Here is a 21,738-nt window from a genome sequence, read left to right as displayed (position 1 = left end):
TATAAAAAAGGAGATTGCGCAAATAATGCCTATATATTAAGCCATCCTATGTAGCTATTTTTTATTTATTTATTTATCTAAATATAAACCCAACAAGTACTAGTCGACAACGATAATTTACTTCCATACTCTAGAGGAATAAAATTGAGACATAATATTGTGAGCAGGTTCTAAGACACAGGATGCAGTGATATGCCAATGGGAGATAAATAAAAAATCATCCCCCAATTTGGAATTTTAATATTTCAGCTTTTATTAAGACTTAAATTATCAACTACTTAGATTTTGCGTATTCTTATAAAATTAACAAGATGTGTGTGCATATCTCGAAAACCGTGGCATATTTATAGCTATCTTGTGGGAGGGTAACACCACTTTACCCTCCCAAGAAAAATCGCCCCTATAAAAAATGACCACCCAAGAATTTTTTACGTTTTCCTTTTAAAACTAAAGTTGAAATGGGGTGGTGGTCAACTTCCCCCCCCCCCCCCCCCCAACCTCAAGAGCCTCTAGGAGGCGTAGCCGCTAGTTTTTAATAAAGAGAAAAGTCAATCTATCAGTATCAATGGGCCTTATGACCCAAGAATAAGAGAAAGGAAATGCTAATAATAAAGACTGTACATTTTAAATGTAAAAATATTTATTTTGATTTACTGATGTAGCTATATGAGGGGACTGAGTGTGGATGTTCAGACATATCTTCTTAACAGCTAACGCTGGTTTTAGGCTATTCTAAGTAGCACAGCAGTGATGACTAAATATATGTGCATTCGTTGTAAAATCACACGCAGGTAATCAGACAAGACAACAACAAAAAACTCGCATTTACCCCCTTAATGATAATTTTGATTAAATTTTTAAATTGAAAAGGAAAATTGTAACCTGTATCAATGAGATCTTGAGAAATATTTGTGTCTATATCCAGGTTATAGAACGGTGTCTCATAGCTCAAACACTAAAAATGCAGAAATAGATTAGCTGCGCTTTAAAAAGTGTACATTGCTTTTAAAAACCTAATTTGATCTAAAAGGCTATTATAATCTTTCATGGGTTTAAAAATAAGTATTTAAGGTACGTTAAAAGTTACAGGATCAAGGATTGGGGGTGGTTACTCAGGATTTAAAAACTATCTCAGAAACATCATAGAAAGTTTATTTTAAATGAAGCTCCCTATAAAGAATCACAATCGAAAATTGAAAATACATTAATATATCCATTTCATTCTTTTCTGATCATAAATAATTTATATTGTTAGGTATCACTTTTACCATTTAATGCTTCAAGGCCTTTCATGCCTTTGTTTAAAATCCCTTTCTTTGGGTCTGCAAAAAAAAAGAACTAAAAAGTAACAAGAACAAACCTGAGAGACAGCACAGCCATTTAAACGAACATGATGAGATGGTCCCAAGATAAAGATTGTCCTTAAAAAGGTAAGGAAATTAGCATGATGATAAAGGGGGAGGGAGGTTGTGCTAAAATTCCGTAAAGGTGTGAGTTTTAAGGCTTAAAACAATAGAAAAACGATAAAATTTATGTTAACTTTTTGTACATAGTTCTTTTCAATAAGAATTAAACATATTTAGTGAATATTATCGTTCTACTACTGTTTTTAAGCCTTAAAACTCACACCTTTACGAACTTTTAGCACAACCTTAATGAAAAAATGGCACTTTTTACGTCAAAAATAGAGAATTTATATTTAAAATTCAAAAAATTACAAATGGAAACTAGAAAGTGAGGGAAAATTTTAAACAACCGTTTCTTCCCTGACCTGAACTATAGGAAGCTTTTACTTAAAAAGAAAACCATATCAGTTCAGTGAGTAGAGAAATACATCGCTACACACACACACACACACACACACAGACAGAAAGACATCCTGTACTTTTAAAGAAAGCAAAAAATTAACCTAACAGTGTTGGGATCGATCTGCTTGAAGCTGTAAGCCGCAGTGGGTCCTGAATATCTGTAGCCGGCATGCGGACAGATAACTGCCCTGGCTGGCCGGGGCAGACGCGAGGCTTTGCCTAACCATCCATCCAGCTCCCTAAAATTATTACACAGTTAGAGGCAGTGTTCTGGAGCCGGAGCAGCAACATTTTTGGTGGAGCCGGATCCGGATCCGGAGCCGTATTTTTCGTTAAAAACGGCTCCGGATTAGCTAAAAATGATTTTTTAAAGTAATATTATAATTTGGCAACGGTCTATTTCCATATAATAAACTGGAAAACTATTGCTACTTAACAAATAGACACACATCCTTCTACTTTTATATAGCTTTAATCAAATAAAAGCAAAATATTTTATATTATTTATTTTATTTTATCAAATTCAATAATGAAAAAAATTGATATATTAATTTTAAGGTAGGAGCCGGAGCCGGAGCTGGAGCCGGAGCCGCATCAAAATTATACGGCTCCGACACCCTGGTTAGAGGCTTATAGCCCCAGATTTTATGGTGCTTTCCCACAAGTGGTCGGTAGAGCACTGATGTCCCCCCGATTATTTTAAAGATAAATAGGGGATAATTTTCTATGCCTAACCCCTACGAGGGGCTTTATCTCTTAGGGGCAAAATATAATCAAACCAAATATTATAGAACCTGATAAACAAAAAATGAAAAACTAACACCTATGCCCTTATTTTCAATCTATTTCAAAATAAAGTGAGGGAGTGGGGGGGGGGGGGGCGGTTTTCAGTGGTCAAGGGGTTACGTCGTGTGATATTCTACAATTCTAAATGCATTACAGAGGTAAACCCACTTCGTTACTATCTATACAAGATCTTAAAACCTTAAAAATCTTTTACTTTAGTGTGCAATATTTAATTTTAACATCAACAATGTTAAATTATTAAAATCAACCTATTAGTTTTAAGTCGACTAATCGCACTAATTTGACTCTCCTCTAGACAGGGAGAAATTCTGTTGCAGATTAGGATGGATTTATTATTACTTTGATCTTTTCAGATAATCTTGTTTTCTAATAAAGTGTACTTTGTAGCGGGCTAAATTCCCTTCCCACTACTGGATTAACTAACTGACCAATAAATGACAGGGGAACTAGCAAGCTAACTTGACGACCAATTTTCCACTATCATAATATCCACGTATATCTACATCCATTCAGATAAGGACTTTAGCTTTCTGATCATACCTGGCAAGGGTGCGTGCGTCTGCACTGTACCAGGAGTCTGCATGGGTGGCCCGTCTCGAGGTCATTGCGCCAACACTTCCTCCAACGGCCAAACCCTCCTTGCTACCGCCCAACCCAATTATGTCTGCTACTCCTGAAAATTTGAATAATGAAAAAATTAAACCATCTTACAGTTTTTTTTTAATTCCTAACCCTTTTGGGGGGCTTATTTGTATATTCTTATTTTAACCTAACCTAACCTGTAGTGAAATACTGAATTAGATTAATATTTCAGACATTCCGATGTTTGTCCTGGAACTCTCTAGATGTAACAATCACCCGTATCTCTAACCTGAGTGTAGTGACTTAACGCCAGCCTCAACTCACTTGGCAGCCCTCAAGATCTTGCTATTGTCAAGCAGATCAGCTCAAGGTAATGAGACAGGTTACAACAAGATAAAAGTTTGAATTTTAAAATCACTTTAATCTGAAATAAATTAATTAACATAATAGTTTTAAACACAATTGGGTAGGTACACCAAAATAATCAAATTTAACAATAACATTTAGGTTTAATAACAAAATGAACAAATATTTTTAACAATTCTGTGGATAGAGGACAATTAACCCTCCGGCCCCTCCCCTAAAAACCCTTCATAAAGAGTTCAGAATGTGTGTATAAAGATTATGATGTAATTATTTTCTTGGTTATTTAGCAAAATAGCTATATTGCACTAAATCTTAAATAGACAACTCAAAATGTAGATGCACTATATTGTTCTTTTCTTGACTGCAAGGATTCTGTATTTGTCAGGGTGGTAAGCTCAGTACATGTTCCCTTTAAACAAGAATTCTGTTAACACTTTAAATCTTCAAATTAAATAGTAGGTAATCACTGCCTATTTGTATTGTATATGGCAGGGTGTCGGAGCCGTATAATTTTGATGCGGCTCCGGCTCCTACCGTAAAATTAATATATCATTTTTGTTCATTATTGAATTTGATAAAATGAAATAAATAATAGGTATAAATATTTTGCTTTTATTTGATTAAAGCTATATAAAAGTAGAAGGATGTGTGTCTATTTGTTAAGTAACAATAGTTTTTCAGTTTATTATATGGAAATAGTCCGTTGCCAAATTATAATATTACTTTAAAAAATCATTTTTAGCTAATCTGGAGCCGGAGCCGTTTTTAACGAAAAATATGGCTCCGGCTCCACAAAAAAATGTTGCTGCTCCCGGCTCCGAAACACTGGTATATGATATTATACAATGTACAATACTAGCGGCTTCGCCCCTAGCCTCTAGGGGTAAAAAAAAAAATATGGCGAAAATCGTAAAGGACCATGGAAATCTCCTTCAAAAAAAAAAAAAAAAAAAAAAAAAAAAAACTGGGGGGGATTTTTTGGTTTTTTGGGGGGTTGGGGGTGTCCCACCCCCCAAGAAAATAGCTTAAAACCACCACAGGACCAATAGGTAGATACCCTGAAGAGTAGAATCCGATCGGTTCAGTGGTTACCGAGATCTTAAGGGACAGACAGACAGACGGACAGACAGACAGACGGACAGACAGACATCGTTCTACTTTGTATTATAGATAAGTAGGACATACGAATGTTTATAAATTAAATTTTTACATTATACATTTTTATGTTTTTTTTAACAAGGGCACACATATCAGAAGCAATGTAAAGGTTAAAAAATAGTTTTATTCTTTAAGTTTTACCTAATTAATCTAATTTGGCTTAAATAATAAATATTAAGAGTTAACAAAATGCCTTGAAAATTTCACTGTTTGTTTCTGTTATAACAACATTCACATAGTCTCCTGGAACAACCTAGAAATATATTTTTTTAAAAAGAAAAACAAGTCAAAATCATATTCAGAATTTAATTCAAAATTAGTAATCTAGTATATTCAATATCAACTAGATCAGTCTAGCATGCCTCCTGACAACCAAGCTTATTACTCACTATCAATAACTACTCCCTGATTAATAACACTAATTCATTGCTGTGATTTCCCAATTTGATCTACCCTAACCTTACAGTAAGGCGTGTGTGGGGGGCGGGGGGGGGGGGGGCTGGGGTCAGATAATCACATACATTGGGTAGACTAATACTATTTATCTTCCTCAAGAACTGTACTCCAAGTTCCAACCTATTACTCAACTATTGAACTCTACTATGGAATGAAAAAATATAATAGCAGGAGAATGCTGGAAAATTCTCCATTTAAATAGGACTGCAACTCACCTGTCTTAAAATCCCATTATGATCAGGTACTTGCAGTTTTGGAAAGATAACTTTGGTCCCCATTTCACTTGTTCCCTAAAACAATTGATAATAAACAAATCCGTAGAAACAGAATTAAAGAGTAAATTTTATAGTTTAAAAGTTATAAATATAATTTTCTCTTTAGCAAGAGTAAACTGATAGCCGAGTAAACCATATTTCTCCTCTAGCGTTACGAACTGACACTGACAGATAGACAAAACGTGACTATTATACCTGAAAATCATCAGATGATCTTTTCGAGTCCGCTGTAACCAGAACCTTCTGTGTTGTTCCAATATATTCTTTGTGCAACTCTTCTGCTGTTTGCCTAGATAAATGATTTTAAAGTATCATAAATGTAAAGTTGTTCATATCAGAGATCTAAAGGGATATGACAATGGCCGATAAATTGATGTACATCCTAATGATGATTAAAAAGGTACCCCTTGTGTAGATTAAAATTAGTGGTTGAAACGTTTGGACACTGAACTCAATGAATCAAACAATCAGAATTCAATAAAAGTACCTACCCAAAGTTGTTAAGCGTTATTATAAAACTTTGGGGACCAATGTAATAATGTAATAATCAGCCCAATGCCCCCCCCCCCCCTTCCCTATGTTCATATAGCCACCATAGACACCATAAAGACACCATAGCAAAGAATTAAGAATGTTGTTGGTAGTGGGTTGGGATGCGTATGACACGCTAGAGGGCAGGACAGTTTTGATAATGTGAAACATATATCTTTTGATTTTAATTTTAGAAACTTTCAGATATTTCGTTGCTTTAAAATCTATGAATACAATCAAATGATAAAAACTACAAAAATATAGGAACATTTAAAAAAAGCTATAATCAAAAAAAACGGCTATCTCAGAAAACGCTGATCTTAAAAAACACTCATCTTAGAAAATGCTAAATACATTCTTATTTTGAAAATTGCCTGTTTTGTTTCAAGCTATTAATAGATTTAATAAAAGGCGTTTTTTTTCAATAACCCTAAAAAAGCCTTACCTAAAAGTCTTTGCTAAAAGGTTGAGCCTTCTTTTCTTTTCATCTTCCGGGACATCATCCTGTAGCCTTCTGTGTGCTCCGGTTTTCTCCCTAGAGGAAAGTAAGTATATCTTTATATAAAAGTAACATGATGTCTCCTTTACTCTTTAGTCTGTACCGACGGATCTCGCGAACCACTGAACCGATATAGTTTTCCATTACATTGGAGCTTCAAATAGGTCCTGGATAGGTTTATAACTATGTTAAAGGACGGGAGGGTGCCACTACAGGCCCGGCCCAAGAGAAATCATAAGCCTCTAAAAGCCACTAGTGAAAAAAATACATTATATCTAAATATCTAATCAGTAAATTAGACCAATAAAAACACGGTTTAGAAACAATCCGTGTAGATAAATATGTAAATATTTTGGTAAACTGGCCAGTTAAATTTTCATTTCATCTATCCTATCATATAAAGTTCAGAAGTAATTTCGGTAGCTACTGATAAAATATTTTTTGTCAATAATATGTTCAATTATAGCTTACCTCATACTGTAAGCAAACATGAAGCACTTGGTATATTTGACAGTCTTGACAAGCTCAATAGTTCTTTCAAACTCCTTTTCTGTCTCTCCGCAGAAGCCAACAATAAAATCTGAAGTAAGGGCCACTCCAGGTATAATTTCCCTAAACATAATTATCATCATAGAATTGTCCTACTGATCAACGCTTATTAGAAGTTTCCTTTCAAATGACTAAAATTACTCATAGATTTATTCATACTGAAATAATTTAAGCAATGAAATTCAACTGAAGAATTCGACGAACGGGGACTATGCAATGCACGAACAAGACCAAATGATTTTAAGCACCTTCCTGCATTGAACCTTAGTAATTTTTTAGTGTGCTGTATATACTTGGTTTATATTAAATATATCTAGTTATATTGACATAAAAAATTCACCATGGTTTTATATAAAAAAAAAACTATGAAATGTTAAGCATTTTTTAGCGCAATATCATCAAATGTTTTGTTGAGTTCAAGGGACAAAATAAAATAACACAGCAAAAATCATCAAATGCATAAATTGCAAAAGTACATTAATTAAACTGTCTACAATATTACAAGTTACCACCCTTTTTCTGAATATACATTTTACATCAAAATAATATTATTATACTTATGTATACGTCAATGGTTTTGAAACAAACAGTTTGAACTCAACTAAACATCTGAGAATATTTCATCAAAAAATGCTGATAATTTCTGGGTTTTTTCACCCTGGTTATTTTCATATAAAACCAGGGTGAAACCTAAGGGGGGGGGGGTAAAATGTGGTGACTCGTCACACGACATACCAGCAATTTTATTTTGGGTGCTACTCCCTTAGTTTTAGAGATAATTGGATGAAATCTTTTGGGCTGGGTCACTAATTACCCCAACTATTGGTATCTTTAAAAAAAACGGCGGCGGGACCGCCGCTCCCGCCGCCCGCCGCCGTTTTCCGCCGCCACACAAAAAAAAAATTTTATTGCATTTCTCGCCGAATTAGGAAATTTGGAATCATTTGAGACCATGTTATTTTTTTCAAAAATTTTTCCCCTTGCAAGCAACCATGTGGGGGGACTTAGTCATTTTTTTTCAAATTCTCGTTTATCAAGGTATATCTTAAATACAGTGCTACTCCTGTGCTTTTAAAGATATTGAAACAAAATCTTTTTAGGTTGGTAAGTAAAAAACATTTGAATTAAGAAAACGGCGGCGGGACCGCCGCTCCAGCCGTCCGCCGCCGTTTTCCGCCGCCACCAAAAAAAATTTTTTTATTGCATTTCTCGACGAATTAGGCAATTTGGAATCATTTGAGACCATGTTATTTTTTTCAAAAAATTTTCCCCTTGCAAGCAACCATGTGGGGGGACTTGGTCATTTTTATAGGTATATCTTAATTTCAGTGGTACTCCTGTACTTTAAAAGATATTGAAACAAAATATTTTTAGGTAGGTCAGCAACAATGGCAGAGGTACGACTGCGGAAACCGCCGTTCGCCGCCGTTTTCCGCCGCCACCCAAAATTTTTTTTATTGTATTTCTCGCCGAATTAGGCGATTTAGAATCATTTGAGACCATGTTTTTTTACTTACCCACCCAACACCTTAAAAGATAAAAGATTATGTTCAAAAAAAAAAAAATTTAGTGGCGGCGGAAAACTGCGGCGGACGGCGGGAGCGGCGGTCCCGCCGCCGTTTTCCTAATTCAAATATTTTTTACTTACCAACCTAAAAGATTTTGTTTCAATATCTTTAAAAGCACAGGAGTAGCACTGTATTTAAGATATACCTTGATAAACGAGAATTTGAAAAAAATGACTAAGTCCCCCCACATGGTTGCTTGCAAGGGGAAAATTTTTTGAAAAAAATAACATGGTCTCAAATGATTCCAAATTGCCTAATTCGGCGAGAAATGCAATAAAATTTTTTTTTGTGGCGGCGGAAAACGGCGGCGGACGGCGGGAGCGGCGGTCCCGCCGCCGTTTTCTTAATTCAAATATTTTTTACTTACCAACCTAAAAAGATTTTGTTTCAATATCTTTAAAAGCACAGGAGTAGCACTGTATTTAAGATATACCTTGATAAACGAGAATTTGAAAAAAATGACTAAGTCCCCCCGCAGGGTTCCTTGTAAGGGGAAAAATTTTTGAAAAAAATAACATGGTCTCAAATGATTCCAAATTGCCTAATTCGGCGAGAATTTTTTTTTGGTGGCGGCGGAAAACGGCGGCGGGCGGCGGGAGTGGCGGTCCCGCCGCCGTTTTTTTAAAAGATACCAATAGTTGGGGTAATTAGTGACCCAGCCCAAAAGATTTCATCCAATTATCTCTAAAACTAAGGGAGTAGCACCCAAAATAAAATTGCTGGTATGTCGTGTGACGAGTCACCACATTTTACCCCCCCCCTTTTTTAGTCTATATAACTAAACCTAGCATGTTCACAACAAAATTACTCAGGTTCACTGCTGGAAGGTGCTCAAAATCATAGTCCCCTTACCTTTGAAAAGTTACTCATTATCTTTGAAATTTTAGAGTAGCTTTTTTTTCTGTAAAAACACGAAGGAATAAATATTTTTACCTAACATTTTGAATAAGATCTAGGTAAGCTTGAACCGTATATCCTCTTCTCATTAACTCAAGAACTTTGTCACTTCCACACTAAAACATATTTTTAGGAATTTAAAGAGGATATTTCTTTAATGAATGAAGGGGACCAATGATATAGATGATTTTTTAAAGGGGGGAAGGTAAAGGTAATACAGAATTTTTGATCATTTCATACTTATATTTGCAGAAACTTTTGTTTAATGAAATCTTCCAATTTTTAACAATTACAAAACAGCCTACTTTATTGCATCAAGATCCATGACAGATCTATATAGGAAATAAATGTCTATGTATGAGCTCAAGTTTTCCAAGCGATAAATGTTTAAAACTCATAGTGCTCCAATAATCCGTAATAAACTCTCATTGACCAGAACGATAATACCCATTATCTTACTGTATGAAGAATAAATGCATATTTTTTATTTCATGTTGCTATTTGAATTACATTGAAGTATTAAATTTCTATCCATAAAACAGAAAATTTAAAGGGGGGAGGCGGAAGTGACACTTTTTGAAACCAAAACTAAAAGTCAAAGGTACTCAACTAAATAGAGAGTTACAGCTCTGAGATTTGACGTGGCAGTTGCTTTTAAGTGTTATAATATGGAACTGTGAAGAAACGGCGGCGGAACCGCTGCTCCTGCCGAAAACCGCTGTTTCCCGCCGAATTTTTTTCGACTTTTCTCTCCAAATGCAAATATAAGGAACGACAGGAAAGTGGAAGGCTGCAAATGCAGTAAAAGAGAAGTGTGGTATGATGCCGTTTAATATATTTGCACTTGACACTTTTTATATGAAAAAATAAGGGAAATTTTTATAAAAAAAAATTATCTAATATAGCGAGAAAAGACAAAAATAAATTTCGGTGGGAGCGGCGGTTCCACCGCCGTTTCTCAACAGTTCCATATTGTACCTCTATATAGCAACTACCATGTGAAATCTCAAAGCTGTAACTCTTTATTTAGTTGAGTTCCTTTGACTTTCAGTTTTGGTTTCAAAAAGTGTCACTTCCGCCCCCTCCCTTTATACCTAATATAGTAAATAAAAGAAAACTTAGTTTTAAAATAATTTGATACTAGCGATACGTGCGTAATGTGGTCAGATATTGAACTAAAATTTAACAGTTAACTAAACATAATCCTTTCAGGACGATAATTTGAAATAAAAAATATTAAGATCCTAAAATAGTTTAAAGAAAGAAATTGTCTGGGAGAAGATAATGGAAGAATATGGTTAATAGTCAGAATTCAGATAACCAAAAGAAAGTAAATAAAACATTGAATAAACCTAGCCAATAGCGAGGTAATTATATCGAGCCCAACTCTAGTTTCTAAATACCCTGGTAAGCTAAAAATTCTCTTAAATAAGCTTCCTATTTACAAGCATTTATTAGTTATCTAAGTGAAATCTTTTGACTTAACAAAGCGTTTGATGTTAATAAAGATAAAATAAAACCCCCTTTGTAATAACTAGCACTATCAAATGCTTTCATGAAGTCAAAATAACAGTAATATTTATTTATTTTAAGATGTTTTCTTAAAAAGATAACAAATTAATATAATATAATGTTATCAGTATAATCTTGTACTTATCAAAAAATTAGGTAAAAATCTTCTTTAAAATAAACCAATCATAATATGAACTAATAAGGGGGGGGGGGGAGTTTGTACAGTTATAGGAAATGAAAATTCAGTACCAAATTTTGGCCTGGCCGTTTGGGATTGTTTTTATAGTTATCAACCTAATTCTTTTTGTAAACTCTCTTATATGATTGGATCTACCTGTAAAACTTTGAAAATTGAATTTTGCGACTTTCCTTCTAGAGGCGAGTGGTGCAAAAGACCCCCCCAAACACTAAAATTTTAAGTTATGAGCTTATTTTAAAAGATATCGAGCAGATTTTTTAAATGGAAGCTTTTATTGCATAAATGAGTTGATTAGCCATCCCATATTTCATTTTTGCACCTTACCTCTAGGGGCATGTAAGCTCAAAACTTATAAATTTTGTATTTGAGGGGGTTGTTTTACTACAAAAGCCCCTAGAAGTAAAGTGCAAAAATGAAATATGTGGTGGCTAATCAACTCATCTATGTAATAAAAGGTTCCATTAAAAAAATCAGCTCGATATCTTTAAAAATAAGCTCATAACTTAGTGTTTGGGGGGGTCTTTTGCCCCACTAGCCCGTAGAAGGAAAGTCCCAAAATTCAATTAGAATTAGGTTGAAAACTATAAAAACAAGCCCAAACGGCCAGGGCAAAATTTGGTACTGAATTTTCATTTCCTATAACTGTACAAACTCCCCCCCCCCCTTATTTCTCGCATCGTATCATAAACGGCTTTCCGCGGAAATAAAATGTACAATTATAAGATTAAAACCAGTTTTTATATTCGTAGAAATCTGGATAAAATGCGATGCTAGACATAGTTTTTTAGTATGAATGAGAACCGGTTCCTATTAAATATTTTTAAAATTCTTCCATGTATTTTCAACATGTTGCGAATAAAATAAACATGCTTTATTTACATATCCGACCTGTGCTGGCATATGAAGGCTGTTACAGATGTTACGCCTGTCTCGGATCAGATAGAGAACTTCCGAGGGAAAGTCTTTGGGGTGTGGTGAGGTAAAACGAATTCTGATTTTAAAAATAGGTAATTTATTGTATACAATTTTGAGGGTTTTAAAAGCTACCTATGTGCAATAAATAAAAAAGATTTTTATGGTTAGAGATATTATAGGACAAAAAGGGGTTAAAAATGGAAATATTAAAAATGAAATAAGATTTTCATTTTCTCTATAAAAGCAAAATACACAGCGGGCTAAAATAACGATTTCCATCACATCTACTACATCCCCTCCTCTCTTATGAACGAATTTCATGTCAGCAAGCTGAATTGACGATAATTTTGCCCCTGTTAAAATATCCTCAAAAAATCTACATCCATTAGTCTTTAATAAATGACTATTCCTTATTTCAGGGTTTATCAACGAAACTTGGTCCAATAGGTCCACAAATCTCAAACCTCCTTCCTAAAAAATCATCCTATTATATACCTAGAGTAGTAAGGTTTTTGTTTGAAACTAAAGATCTCGATAAATGCTGGTACGAAATGGTTGTACATTTCAGGTAAGGTTTAAGACTATTTTCCTCCCCTGCTTACCCAGCCTAGAGGCTATGGGTGAAGCATATAGTTATCATTTAAATTAATTCTTTAAAACATTTATGGGTTTTAACATTTAATTTAGAAACAAAAATAAAATATAGGTAGGTAAACAGGCATTTTGTATTGTATTGTATTGTATTGTATTGAATAATTCTCAGGATTCTCGTGTGAGAATATCGAGGAGAATGTCTTTTAGTCTGCTTCAATCCATTTTCACTATTTTCACAATAATTAGTCTAGCTGATGAAGCCGGTCATAATTAGATTTAAAAACAGCAACAGTTCCAGAATTTTTAACATCAGTTGGTAAACTGTTCCATGTTGGAACAACTCTCATACTAAAAAAGTATTTTCTAATGTCACCATTACATCTTTTTTGAATAATATTCAAAGGTTCATTGCTTAGTCTCGTGTTGGGTCTGATATTTGAACTTGTATCACCATATAATATCTCAAACCAGTTTTTATAATCAACATTGTCGATTCCTTTCAGCATTTTGAAAACTTGAACCATGTCAGCTTTTTCTCGTCTGTATTCTAAAGTTTGAAGTCCAATTTCGGTCAGTTTTTCTTCATAAGTTTGTCCATTCAAGCCAGATATCATTTTTACCATTCTTTTTTGGACATCTTCAACCACTTTTTTATCACATTCCAGCCAAGGAGACCAAACTGGGGATGCATACTCTAAGATTGGCCTGACATGTTGACAATACAGATTTACAAAAGTTTTCTTGTCTCTGTAATGAAAATTTCTCGATACCAAGGACAGAACAGTATGAGCTTTTTTGGCAATAATATTGCAATGAATAGAGGGTTTCAATGATGAATGTATATTGAATCCAATGTCTTTTTCAGTATCACTAGTCTGAAGAGTTTCACCATTCATGGAGTAGTCATAATTAGGATTGTTTCTGCCAACATGAATAATTTTACATTTTGAAGTGTTGAATGACATACCCCATTTTAAACACCATTCATCAAGATTGTCAATACTTTGCTGTAGGACCAGCTGGTCATTAGGGCCACAGATGGCGTGGGCTCCTTTGGAATCATCAGCAAATTTCTTGGCTATGTCAATAATGACTACAGCTTCGTCTATATCATTATTATAGACAGTAAAACAGACAGGACCAAGTAGGCTTCCCTGTGCCACACCAGACTTTGAGTCTTCCCAGTCAGAAACTTCACCATTTAGAACCACTCTTTGTTTTCTACAGGACAGCCAGTCTATAATCCACTGCAGAGCTTTTCCTTTTATTCCATGTGCCTTTAGTTTCATAATAAGCCTTTTTCTTGGTACTTTATCAAAGGCTGGGGTAAAGTCTAAGTACAATAAATCCATTGGTTTACCTTCGTCAATCTTTTTGGTCACAGTTTCTAAGAATTCCAGGAGATTTGTTGTGCAGGACCTGCCAGGACGAAATCCATGTTGACTGGAATTAAGCAGATTGTTAGTTTCAAGGTGGTTTACAATACTATCTTTGACAAAGGATTCAAAGAGTTTGCCAGGTATACTTGTTAGTGAAACTTGTCTATATTTGGAGGGATCACTTTTTTTTCCTTTGTTCTTAAATATTGCAGTGATATTTGCAGATTTCCAGTCTTTAGGTACAGAGCTGGTTTGAAAAGATTTTTCAAAAATAATCTTTAAAATTTTAGAGGTGATATTTACAGTTTTTTTCAGAAAAATAACTGAAATTCCATCTGGGCCTGGTGCAGATCCATCCTTCAGTTTTTCAATTTTTTTCTTGATTTTACCTTCATCAAAATAGATATCTTCGAGTGGTTCAACATCAGCTTCGTTGATAGTTGGCAGGTTCTCAGTATCTTCTTCAACAAACACACTAGCAAAGTATTTATTTAAGATGTTAGCCATTTCTTTGGGGTCGTCAGTTTTTACTCCTTCATGGATTAGAGGACCTACAGAGCTTTTCACATTTTTCTTGGAATTTACATATGCATAAAATTTACGTGTGTTACCTTTATCAGAGGCCAGTTTCTTTTCAAAGCTTTTTTTCGCTGTTTTACAGAGTTTTTGGACCAGTTTTTCTTGCTTTTTATAAGCAGAGAAGTCTTGTTGAGCCTTTGATTGTTTATATGTTCTCCAGAGTCTTCGTTTTTTTCTAACTGCTTGAAGGCATTTATTATTCATCCAGACTGGTTTAGATGCTTTTCTTCGGATTCTAAAAGGAACATTTTTTTCACACTTTCATTAACTTTAACTGTAAAAAGTGTCCAAGCCTCTTCAGCTGAAAGGTCACGTAGTTCAAGGTCCCAGTTAAAACTTTCTAAATCACTATTTATCTGATTGAAATTTGCCTTGTGCCACTGTGGTACTTTTTGTGAAGTTTCACTGTGATTTAGAGTAACATTTGTTTCGATCATTATTATGCTATGATCACTTTTTCCAAGTCTGCCTTCACATCTAGCAGAAATAATATCACGAGGCAGATCTGTAAGTACTAAGTCTAAAATGTTTCCTTTTAAATGGGTAGGAAAGTCAATTATTTGATTATAGTCTTTAGTTATCACAATGTCCAGAAATGTCTTGCAGGTTGAGGAACTTGAAGTGTAACTATTCCAGTCAATATTTGGGTAGTTAAAATCACCGAAAATTATACAGTTTTTAGGCAGAGAAGTTATAAGATTATTTAGTTCATCATTGTTGGCGGGGCTAGAATTGGGGGATCTGTAGATCAAACAAGTATTTAAAATTTCACTTTTCAGTTTAACTTGAAATTTGCAATATTGTATGAAATCAATATTGTTGTCACTAGAGGTAAAAACTGTGAGTCCATCTCTCACATATACTAACAATCCGCCACCAATTCCCCTTTCAGTATCACTTCTGTCCTTTCTCAATTCTTCAATAACTTTATATCCAGGAATAGATAAAAAAGAATTATTTATATCTGGATGGCACCATGATTCACAAATACATATAATGTCCGGTTTTAGGTCACATGTTGTAGTGCATAGTTCTTCTATTTTATTTACTATGCTTTGAGAGTTCAGGTACATTATGCTAAGTCTGTCCTGGCCCTTTGGCTGTTGTGCCTGTCCTGCGGCCCGTCCTCCATGGCCTCCTGGAATGTTCTTTTTCTGGCCTTTGTCCTGTCCCTTGGAGCTTTTACTATTCTTTTGTTGCCTCTTGGTCCCACTACAATCCACTCGAACTTTAAAAAATCTTCTCTCGACAAAGATTCATTTTTCTTGGCAGCCTCTGTTTCCAAGTCCTTTTGTTCTTTTCTTTGCCTTTTAGTCAGGTCAGTGCTAATGGAAATTTGGGAGTAGTTTGAATCTGCCAACTTATGTGATTTGGATATGAAGTCATCTTTTCTGTCATTTTTCTTGAATGAAATTGTTACAGGTCGATCTCTGTCTGATTTTTCACCGATTCTGAACATGTATTTAACATCATTTTCATAGTCGAAATTTTCATCCAATGTTGAAAGTAGCAAGATAACATTCTCCTTGTCCGCCTCTTTTCTTTCATTTCCATCCCTTATCTCAGGTGCTGGCTCTGGTAGGTTGTGAATAATGATGTTGTTTTTTCTTCTCTCCCTTTCCTGCAACTCAACGAATATTTCATTCTTACAATCATCATTATTGTTTTTTATATCTGCCTTACATTTGTTCATTTCGGCATTTAGGTTTTCAATACTAGTTTTGTTCTCACTAATATTGGTTGTATTAGTTTTCACCTCATCCTGGACTTTATCTATTCTAGCATTTAATACTGCCATATCGCTAGAAAATTTAGCACTAACATTTCTGCAAGCATGACAGAACCACTTAAAACCAGAGTTCTCTTGTGTTTTCATGAAATTGTAAACATCATCAGTAATCTCAGAGGTGCAGCTAATATGAATGTAGAGGGAACACAGAGAACATTTGACAGCTTTAGCATTTTTGGCAACCTGCTTCTCGCAGACAAGGATATGTAACAGGTGCCATTTTACAAGTTATACTTAAATTGCACTCTTATCTCCCCTTAGACGAGGCTTCAAAGAAACCTTAAAGGGTGGCCCTGCGAAGGATCACCGTGAGATTCGAGTACAGACAAATCACAAAAGTTTTTGATCACAATAATAAAATAAAACAATAAGTAAAACAATATGCACTGTTTAATTTTTTTTACTTTTTTCTTTCTTTTTTTTACTTTTTTCTTTTTTTTCTACTTTTTTTCTTTTTTTTTCTACTTTTTTTCTTATTTTTTTCTTATTTTTTTCTTCTCTTTTTTTCTCTCTTTTTTTCTCTTTTATAGATACTTTTTTTTTGTTTTGTTTTTTTTTGTTTTCTCTTTTTTTCATTTATCTTTTAGTGCATTACATAATTAAAATAAAAACATAACATTCAGACAAATTTAAAATACATAAAATGGATTAATATTTAAAAGAACAAAAAATTAGATATTATTATAATGGGTATTAATTTATCGTTTTGGGTATTATTTTAGAATTAAGGTTGAAAATTAGGGATTTTCAGGCCCCCGGGAGTATTCTTAGCCCCCCAGCACAGCTTCACATCACTGAGAAAAAATATAATGTCTTTATCCTGGGTCTATTTTAGCCTCCCCAGACAGCTATTAATCTTTATTCTCAGTCCGACCACAGCTCCTCTATGCTCAGCAGGATTGTTCCGACATTTTTTGCCTGTCCCTTGACATTTTAATCACAGTTTAAAAGATCACTTTTTTTTATTTTCAGTGGGCTTACGGCTTCTGAAACATGAGAGGCTTGATCCACCTCTCTCTCTTTTAGTGAAGTGAATCAAGCAAGTATAGCTTGGTCAGTTTTTTTGTAGAAAGTATTTGATCTTTAAAAAATGTTAGTACCTAATATTTATTTACCTTAGTTTTATAAACAGTTTTAAAATCTTTTCTAGTGGCGGGACTATCTCTTGGTGTATACATTGATAGACTTCTCTCAGATACATCTCTACAATTATAAATATTGATTTTTTTTTAATATATAACCATTTCAAGGAAGTTTAGTATTGGTTTAGGGAGTGGTTTAGGCAACTTGGTTGTGGGAGGCCAACCCACTTGAAAGAAACATCAATATCAGTCATAAATATAATAACTTTTGTTGTATTTATAATTGACTGAGATGATGCTAATGGAACATACTTATCCTAATACTTTAAAATCTTTATGTTTTCATAATATCAATAAATTTTCTTCTTTTACTTAATAAATAGGTAGGTGGGTACTTTTATTATGAAACATCAAAATAATTAAGTTGTAGAATTTAAACTATCTATTTACTTTTAATTCAGCAGTGTTAATAAGAAGATAATTATCATACTTTTACCTATAGCTATTAACATTTTGTCCAAGTAAAGTTATTTCTTTCACTCCTTGATCTGATAAAGCTCGAACCTTAAAAACAGTGAAAATACTAAATTCTTATTCATAATTTTGAATTAGAAGAATATATTAACAGCACTTGATGTTATACTAAAAGTTTGATGGATTAATTTTTTTGTGGCAAAAAATAACAAAAGTCTACCTACCTCATCTAAAATTGTATGGATAGGCCTCGATCTTTCCTTTCCTCTGGTAAAAGGAACAATACAATAAGAACACATGTTGTCACAGCCACGTTGAATTGATAGGAAAGCTGTTACTGAGTCCTAAGAAGTTGAAGTTAAGATTTAAAAAATGGAGAGGGGGAGGGGAGAAGATTGTATTAGGCGTTCTGAATGGGCCTCTTATTAAAGATATTCAATTCTTTTTTTAAAATCTTGTATATGAAAGTGTTTACCTACATATAACATGCACTTCCCTTCTAGGAGCTAGGGGATTAAAATAATAAACACCACCTCCAAACACTACAATCTTAAAATTTTGCTTTATTTTAAAAGATATCAGGCTGATTTTTTTCTGATCGGAAAAACATCAATCTCATAAAATAAACTAAAAAAATTTTTACCTAGGTATATCTTTTAGTTTTGAACTTTTTTCCACTTGAAATGAAAACATAGATCTAACCTTTGATAATCTAACAGGAGCTAGATCTGAATAAGTTTCATCCTGTGAGAGTAAAACATTTATAGCTGCTTGTCCTGTATTACGGTTTACTGCCAGCAGTCGTGGTAAGTCCTAAAATAAAATAAAAACATTTATTTTTATCTTATTTGATGTGTATTCTTTTTTATTCCTTGCAATCTTTCTCGCTTTTAATAAATAAAGGGGCTAATGTCTGATGGTTTCTTTTATTTTGAGTTAGATAGAGTAAAAAAATATATAAAATGAAAGAGAATAGCTACCTTATAACTATCAGGGCCAGCCACAATATCAACAACATTATTTGCCTCCAGAAGTTGGGTCTTCAATCTTTCAGCCATACATCCCAGCACTCCTACACTCATATTCTTGGATAACTAGATAATAATATATTTCAGCCATACATCCCAGCACTCCTACACTCATATTCTTGGATAACTAGATAATAATATATTTCAGCCATACATCCCAGCACTCCTACACTCATATGCTTGGATAACTAGATAATAATATATTTCTGCCATACATCCCAGCACTCCTACACTCATATGCTTGGATAACTAGATAATAATATATTTCAGCCATACATCCCAGCACTCCTTCACTCATATGCTTTGATAACTAGATAATAATATATTTCAGCCATACATCCCAGCACTCCTACACTCATATGCTTGGATAACTAGATAATAATATATTTCAGCCATACATCCCAGCACTCCTAGACTCATATGCTTAAATAACTAAATATATATATTACTTTAGTAGGCTTTGATATTTGCTATTAAACGCGGATTTCATTCCATTGATGCCAACAACTTTTTTTCTTCTTTGTTTTCTTTTTTTTTTTAACAAGAACATTAGGTTATAAAGAATGAAAATGTAAGATGTAATTGAAACTGCTCCTAATCAATAGCACTGTATTCCATAAATGTTGTAATTATGCTTATTCGATAAGCTCGAGTGACCTATACAAAAAGCGAATAAATAAAAAAAAGTACCTAATTTGACAGGAAGTTTTTTTATAGCGAAGTGGTTAATTTGTGGACATTTCCTAGCTAAAGAGTAGCTGCAGAAAACAAGAGTATCCTATCTACCAAATTTAAAGTAAAAAACATTTGGTAGAAACTTACTTTTCCATGTGATTTTAATGCTTTAATGTAATTCAATTTCTTCCATATTTTATCTTCTGCATTCTCTCTGATAGAACATGTTACTAGAAGCCACGCGTCTGCTTCATTAGAATTGAGGGTCCTCACATACCCCTGACTCTCTAGCACACTAAAAATTACATATTGGTAAATTAATATATTTTGTAGCATGACCAACAGACAGACTGACGGATCAAGTAGATTGTAAATGGATATTTGTCAAGGGGAATCTTCACAATAAAAATCGAAAATCTATCTCAAATAGCAGCAGAGAAAATTACATTACAGACGGACGGACAGAATGTCAGAAATAGTGAATTTTAGAATAGCTTTGATATTAGGTATTAAAAGATAATAATGTTCTTGATCAAGCATCTTAAAATCAGATATGCAATGATAGAAAAAGGCAAATTTATTTAAGTCAGCAACGACACCTCTAGATGCCTCTACTATAGGTAATGGTATCACTTATAAGGTTTGTGATGGGTCACGATAAATAACTGTAGGTTTTAGAGAAAATAGCTACCCTACCTTAAAACTACTTCAGTATCAGCTACATTCATCTGGCACCCATAAACATCCAAGTAAACCTTAGCACCGTCTGCCCGCAGGCTGGCAGGATCCAGGTATGGAGGAATTTCAGGATGTACTTTAACATTTCTAGCTGTTTTACCTAAAATATATTGTATATAGTTAAGGAAAACCAAATTGGTCCAGTGGTTAGCTATATCAACACAAACATCCTGTTACTTTTATACAAGTATATCCTTACAGGGAGTAAGGGAGGGGACAATGGATCGAATATTCAATTTTTATGAGTCTCAGACTTTGGGGACTGGCTTAAAGGGAATGTGCAAGAATTTAGCAGTTTCTGACTGAGTTTGGGGACTTGCGCATGAAATGCCGCTACTCGTTATGTATGTTTTGAATATTGCAGACGGGGAGAAGGGATAAGGGAAGTGGGGGGAAGGGAAATAAACACTCGTTGTGTTAGTTTGGAATGTAGCAGACGGGGAGAAGGGAGAAGGGAGGTGGGGGTAAGGGGCAAGGGAAATAAACAGAATAAAAAGGGGCAGTCATATTCTTGCTAGCAGCTGGCCGGGTCCAATAATCTTTTAATATAAAAATCACACCAAAAAACCTCAATATATTTCATCAAAAACAAGTTGTGATTTCACTTTACATGACGCTATGGAAATCTATTATTCAATTAACAATCCCTTTATAATTTCCTACAAATTTATTGGATTTAACTGGATTTCATGCCCTTTCTTTGATAACTCTTATATTGAATTAATTGCCCATTGTCCCCTCCCTTACTCCCTGATATCCTTACCTACCTGTCGATGCCATAAACTGAAACAAATCTGGCCCATCAGTTGTTAATTTTCTCTTGTAAGTTTTCTTTGCTGCAATTTTTACTGAATCATTTGGATGATTTTTCGTGGAATTGTTTGTGGTATTTTTACAGGCACACATATGTCTCATTGTTGACATGCTTATTCGGTAGTCTAACCGAAATAATGAGGGGATAGAAAACATTTTTTAATCTGAAAATATAAATTATTTTATGTCTATGGAAAAAATACAAATATTGTGTTTAATTGAGAATACTGACATAATAAACTATCCATAATTTTCAGAGATACTGAAAAAGAAAAATGGCCAAAAAATCATTAATCCCACCAATTATCAAAATCATTATAGCATCTATAGTAGAAACAATTTTGAAAGTAAAATTAAGACTTTGTGTTGGATTTTTCTAATCCAACTTAATCTTTCCCTCGAAAATTTTAAGTTGTCTTATTTCATCTTGTAGATTTCAAAATACCCCTCCCTTATCTCATCTAT

The 21,738-nt window shown here is 33.9% G+C and overlaps 2 protein-coding genes across 2 annotated transcripts in view; both read right to left on the bottom strand.

The window, feature by feature from the left end:
* The window catches only part of LOC145318639 (protein MEMO1), a 15,701-nt gene extending 12,078 nt beyond the window's left edge, over positions 1 to 3,623 (bottom strand). Inside the window, exons 1-5 of the mRNA XM_080160036.1 lie at positions 3,487 to 3,623; positions 3,156 to 3,288; positions 1,910 to 2,047; positions 1,361 to 1,421; positions 883 to 955 (exon numbers count right to left, since the gene is read on the bottom strand). Of these exons, the coding sequence (XP_080016162.1) occupies positions 883 to 955; positions 1,361 to 1,421; positions 1,910 to 2,047; positions 3,156 to 3,220 (337 nt within the window). The 5' untranslated portion in view covers positions 3,221 to 3,288; positions 3,487 to 3,623. The remainder of the gene's footprint in view (positions 1 to 882; positions 956 to 1,360; positions 1,422 to 1,909; positions 2,048 to 3,155; positions 3,289 to 3,486) is intronic.
* Positions 3,621 to 21,732, bottom strand: LOC145318636 (mitochondrial tRNA methylthiotransferase CDK5RAP1). Its single transcript, XM_080160034.1, has 17 exons — positions 21,228 to 21,732; positions 20,419 to 20,560; positions 19,870 to 20,017; positions 19,000 to 19,113; positions 18,722 to 18,832; positions 18,244 to 18,363; positions 18,042 to 18,109; positions 17,579 to 17,666; positions 12,534 to 12,593; positions 12,096 to 12,200; positions 9,533 to 9,612; positions 6,954 to 7,094; positions 6,429 to 6,518; positions 5,648 to 5,741; positions 5,393 to 5,467; positions 4,915 to 4,974; positions 3,621 to 3,972 (listed from the first exon to the last, which is right to left on the bottom strand). The coding sequence occupies exons 1-17, from the start codon at positions 21,427 to 21,429 to the stop codon at positions 3,889 to 3,891; spliced, it is 1,782 nt and encodes a 593-aa protein (XP_080016160.1). The 5' UTR covers positions 21,430 to 21,732; the 3' UTR covers positions 3,621 to 3,888.
* Positions 21,733 to 21,738: the final 6 nt, after the last annotated feature.

This window comes from Acartia tonsa, chromosome 5 (assembly GCF_053477335.1).
Source record: "Acartia tonsa isolate MP-2025a chromosome 5, ASM5347733v1, whole genome shotgun sequence".
Lineage (NCBI taxonomy): Eukaryota > Metazoa > Arthropoda > Copepoda > Calanoida > Acartiidae > Acartia > Acartia tonsa.
The sequence above is the reverse complement of the archived record's forward strand: the minus strand, read 5'-3'. Positions and strand labels throughout refer to the sequence as shown.

What these genes read in the sequence shown, in the direction of transcription:
- LOC145318636 (XM_080160034.1), bottom strand. Translation starts at nt 21,429, where the DNA reads ATGTTTTCTATCCCCTCATTATTTCGGTTAGACTACCGAATAAGCATG. An exon ending in CTCCTGTTAGATTATCAAAG is followed by an intron (nt 18,364 to 18,721) that starts GTTAGATCTATG and finishes TCAACTTCTTAG; the next exon opens with GACTCAGTAACAGCTTTCCT. An exon ending in CAAACAGTGAAATTTTCAAG is followed by an intron (nt 3,973 to 4,914) that starts GCATTTTGTTAA and finishes TCTTGTTTAAAG; the next exon opens with GGAACATGTACTGAGCTTAC.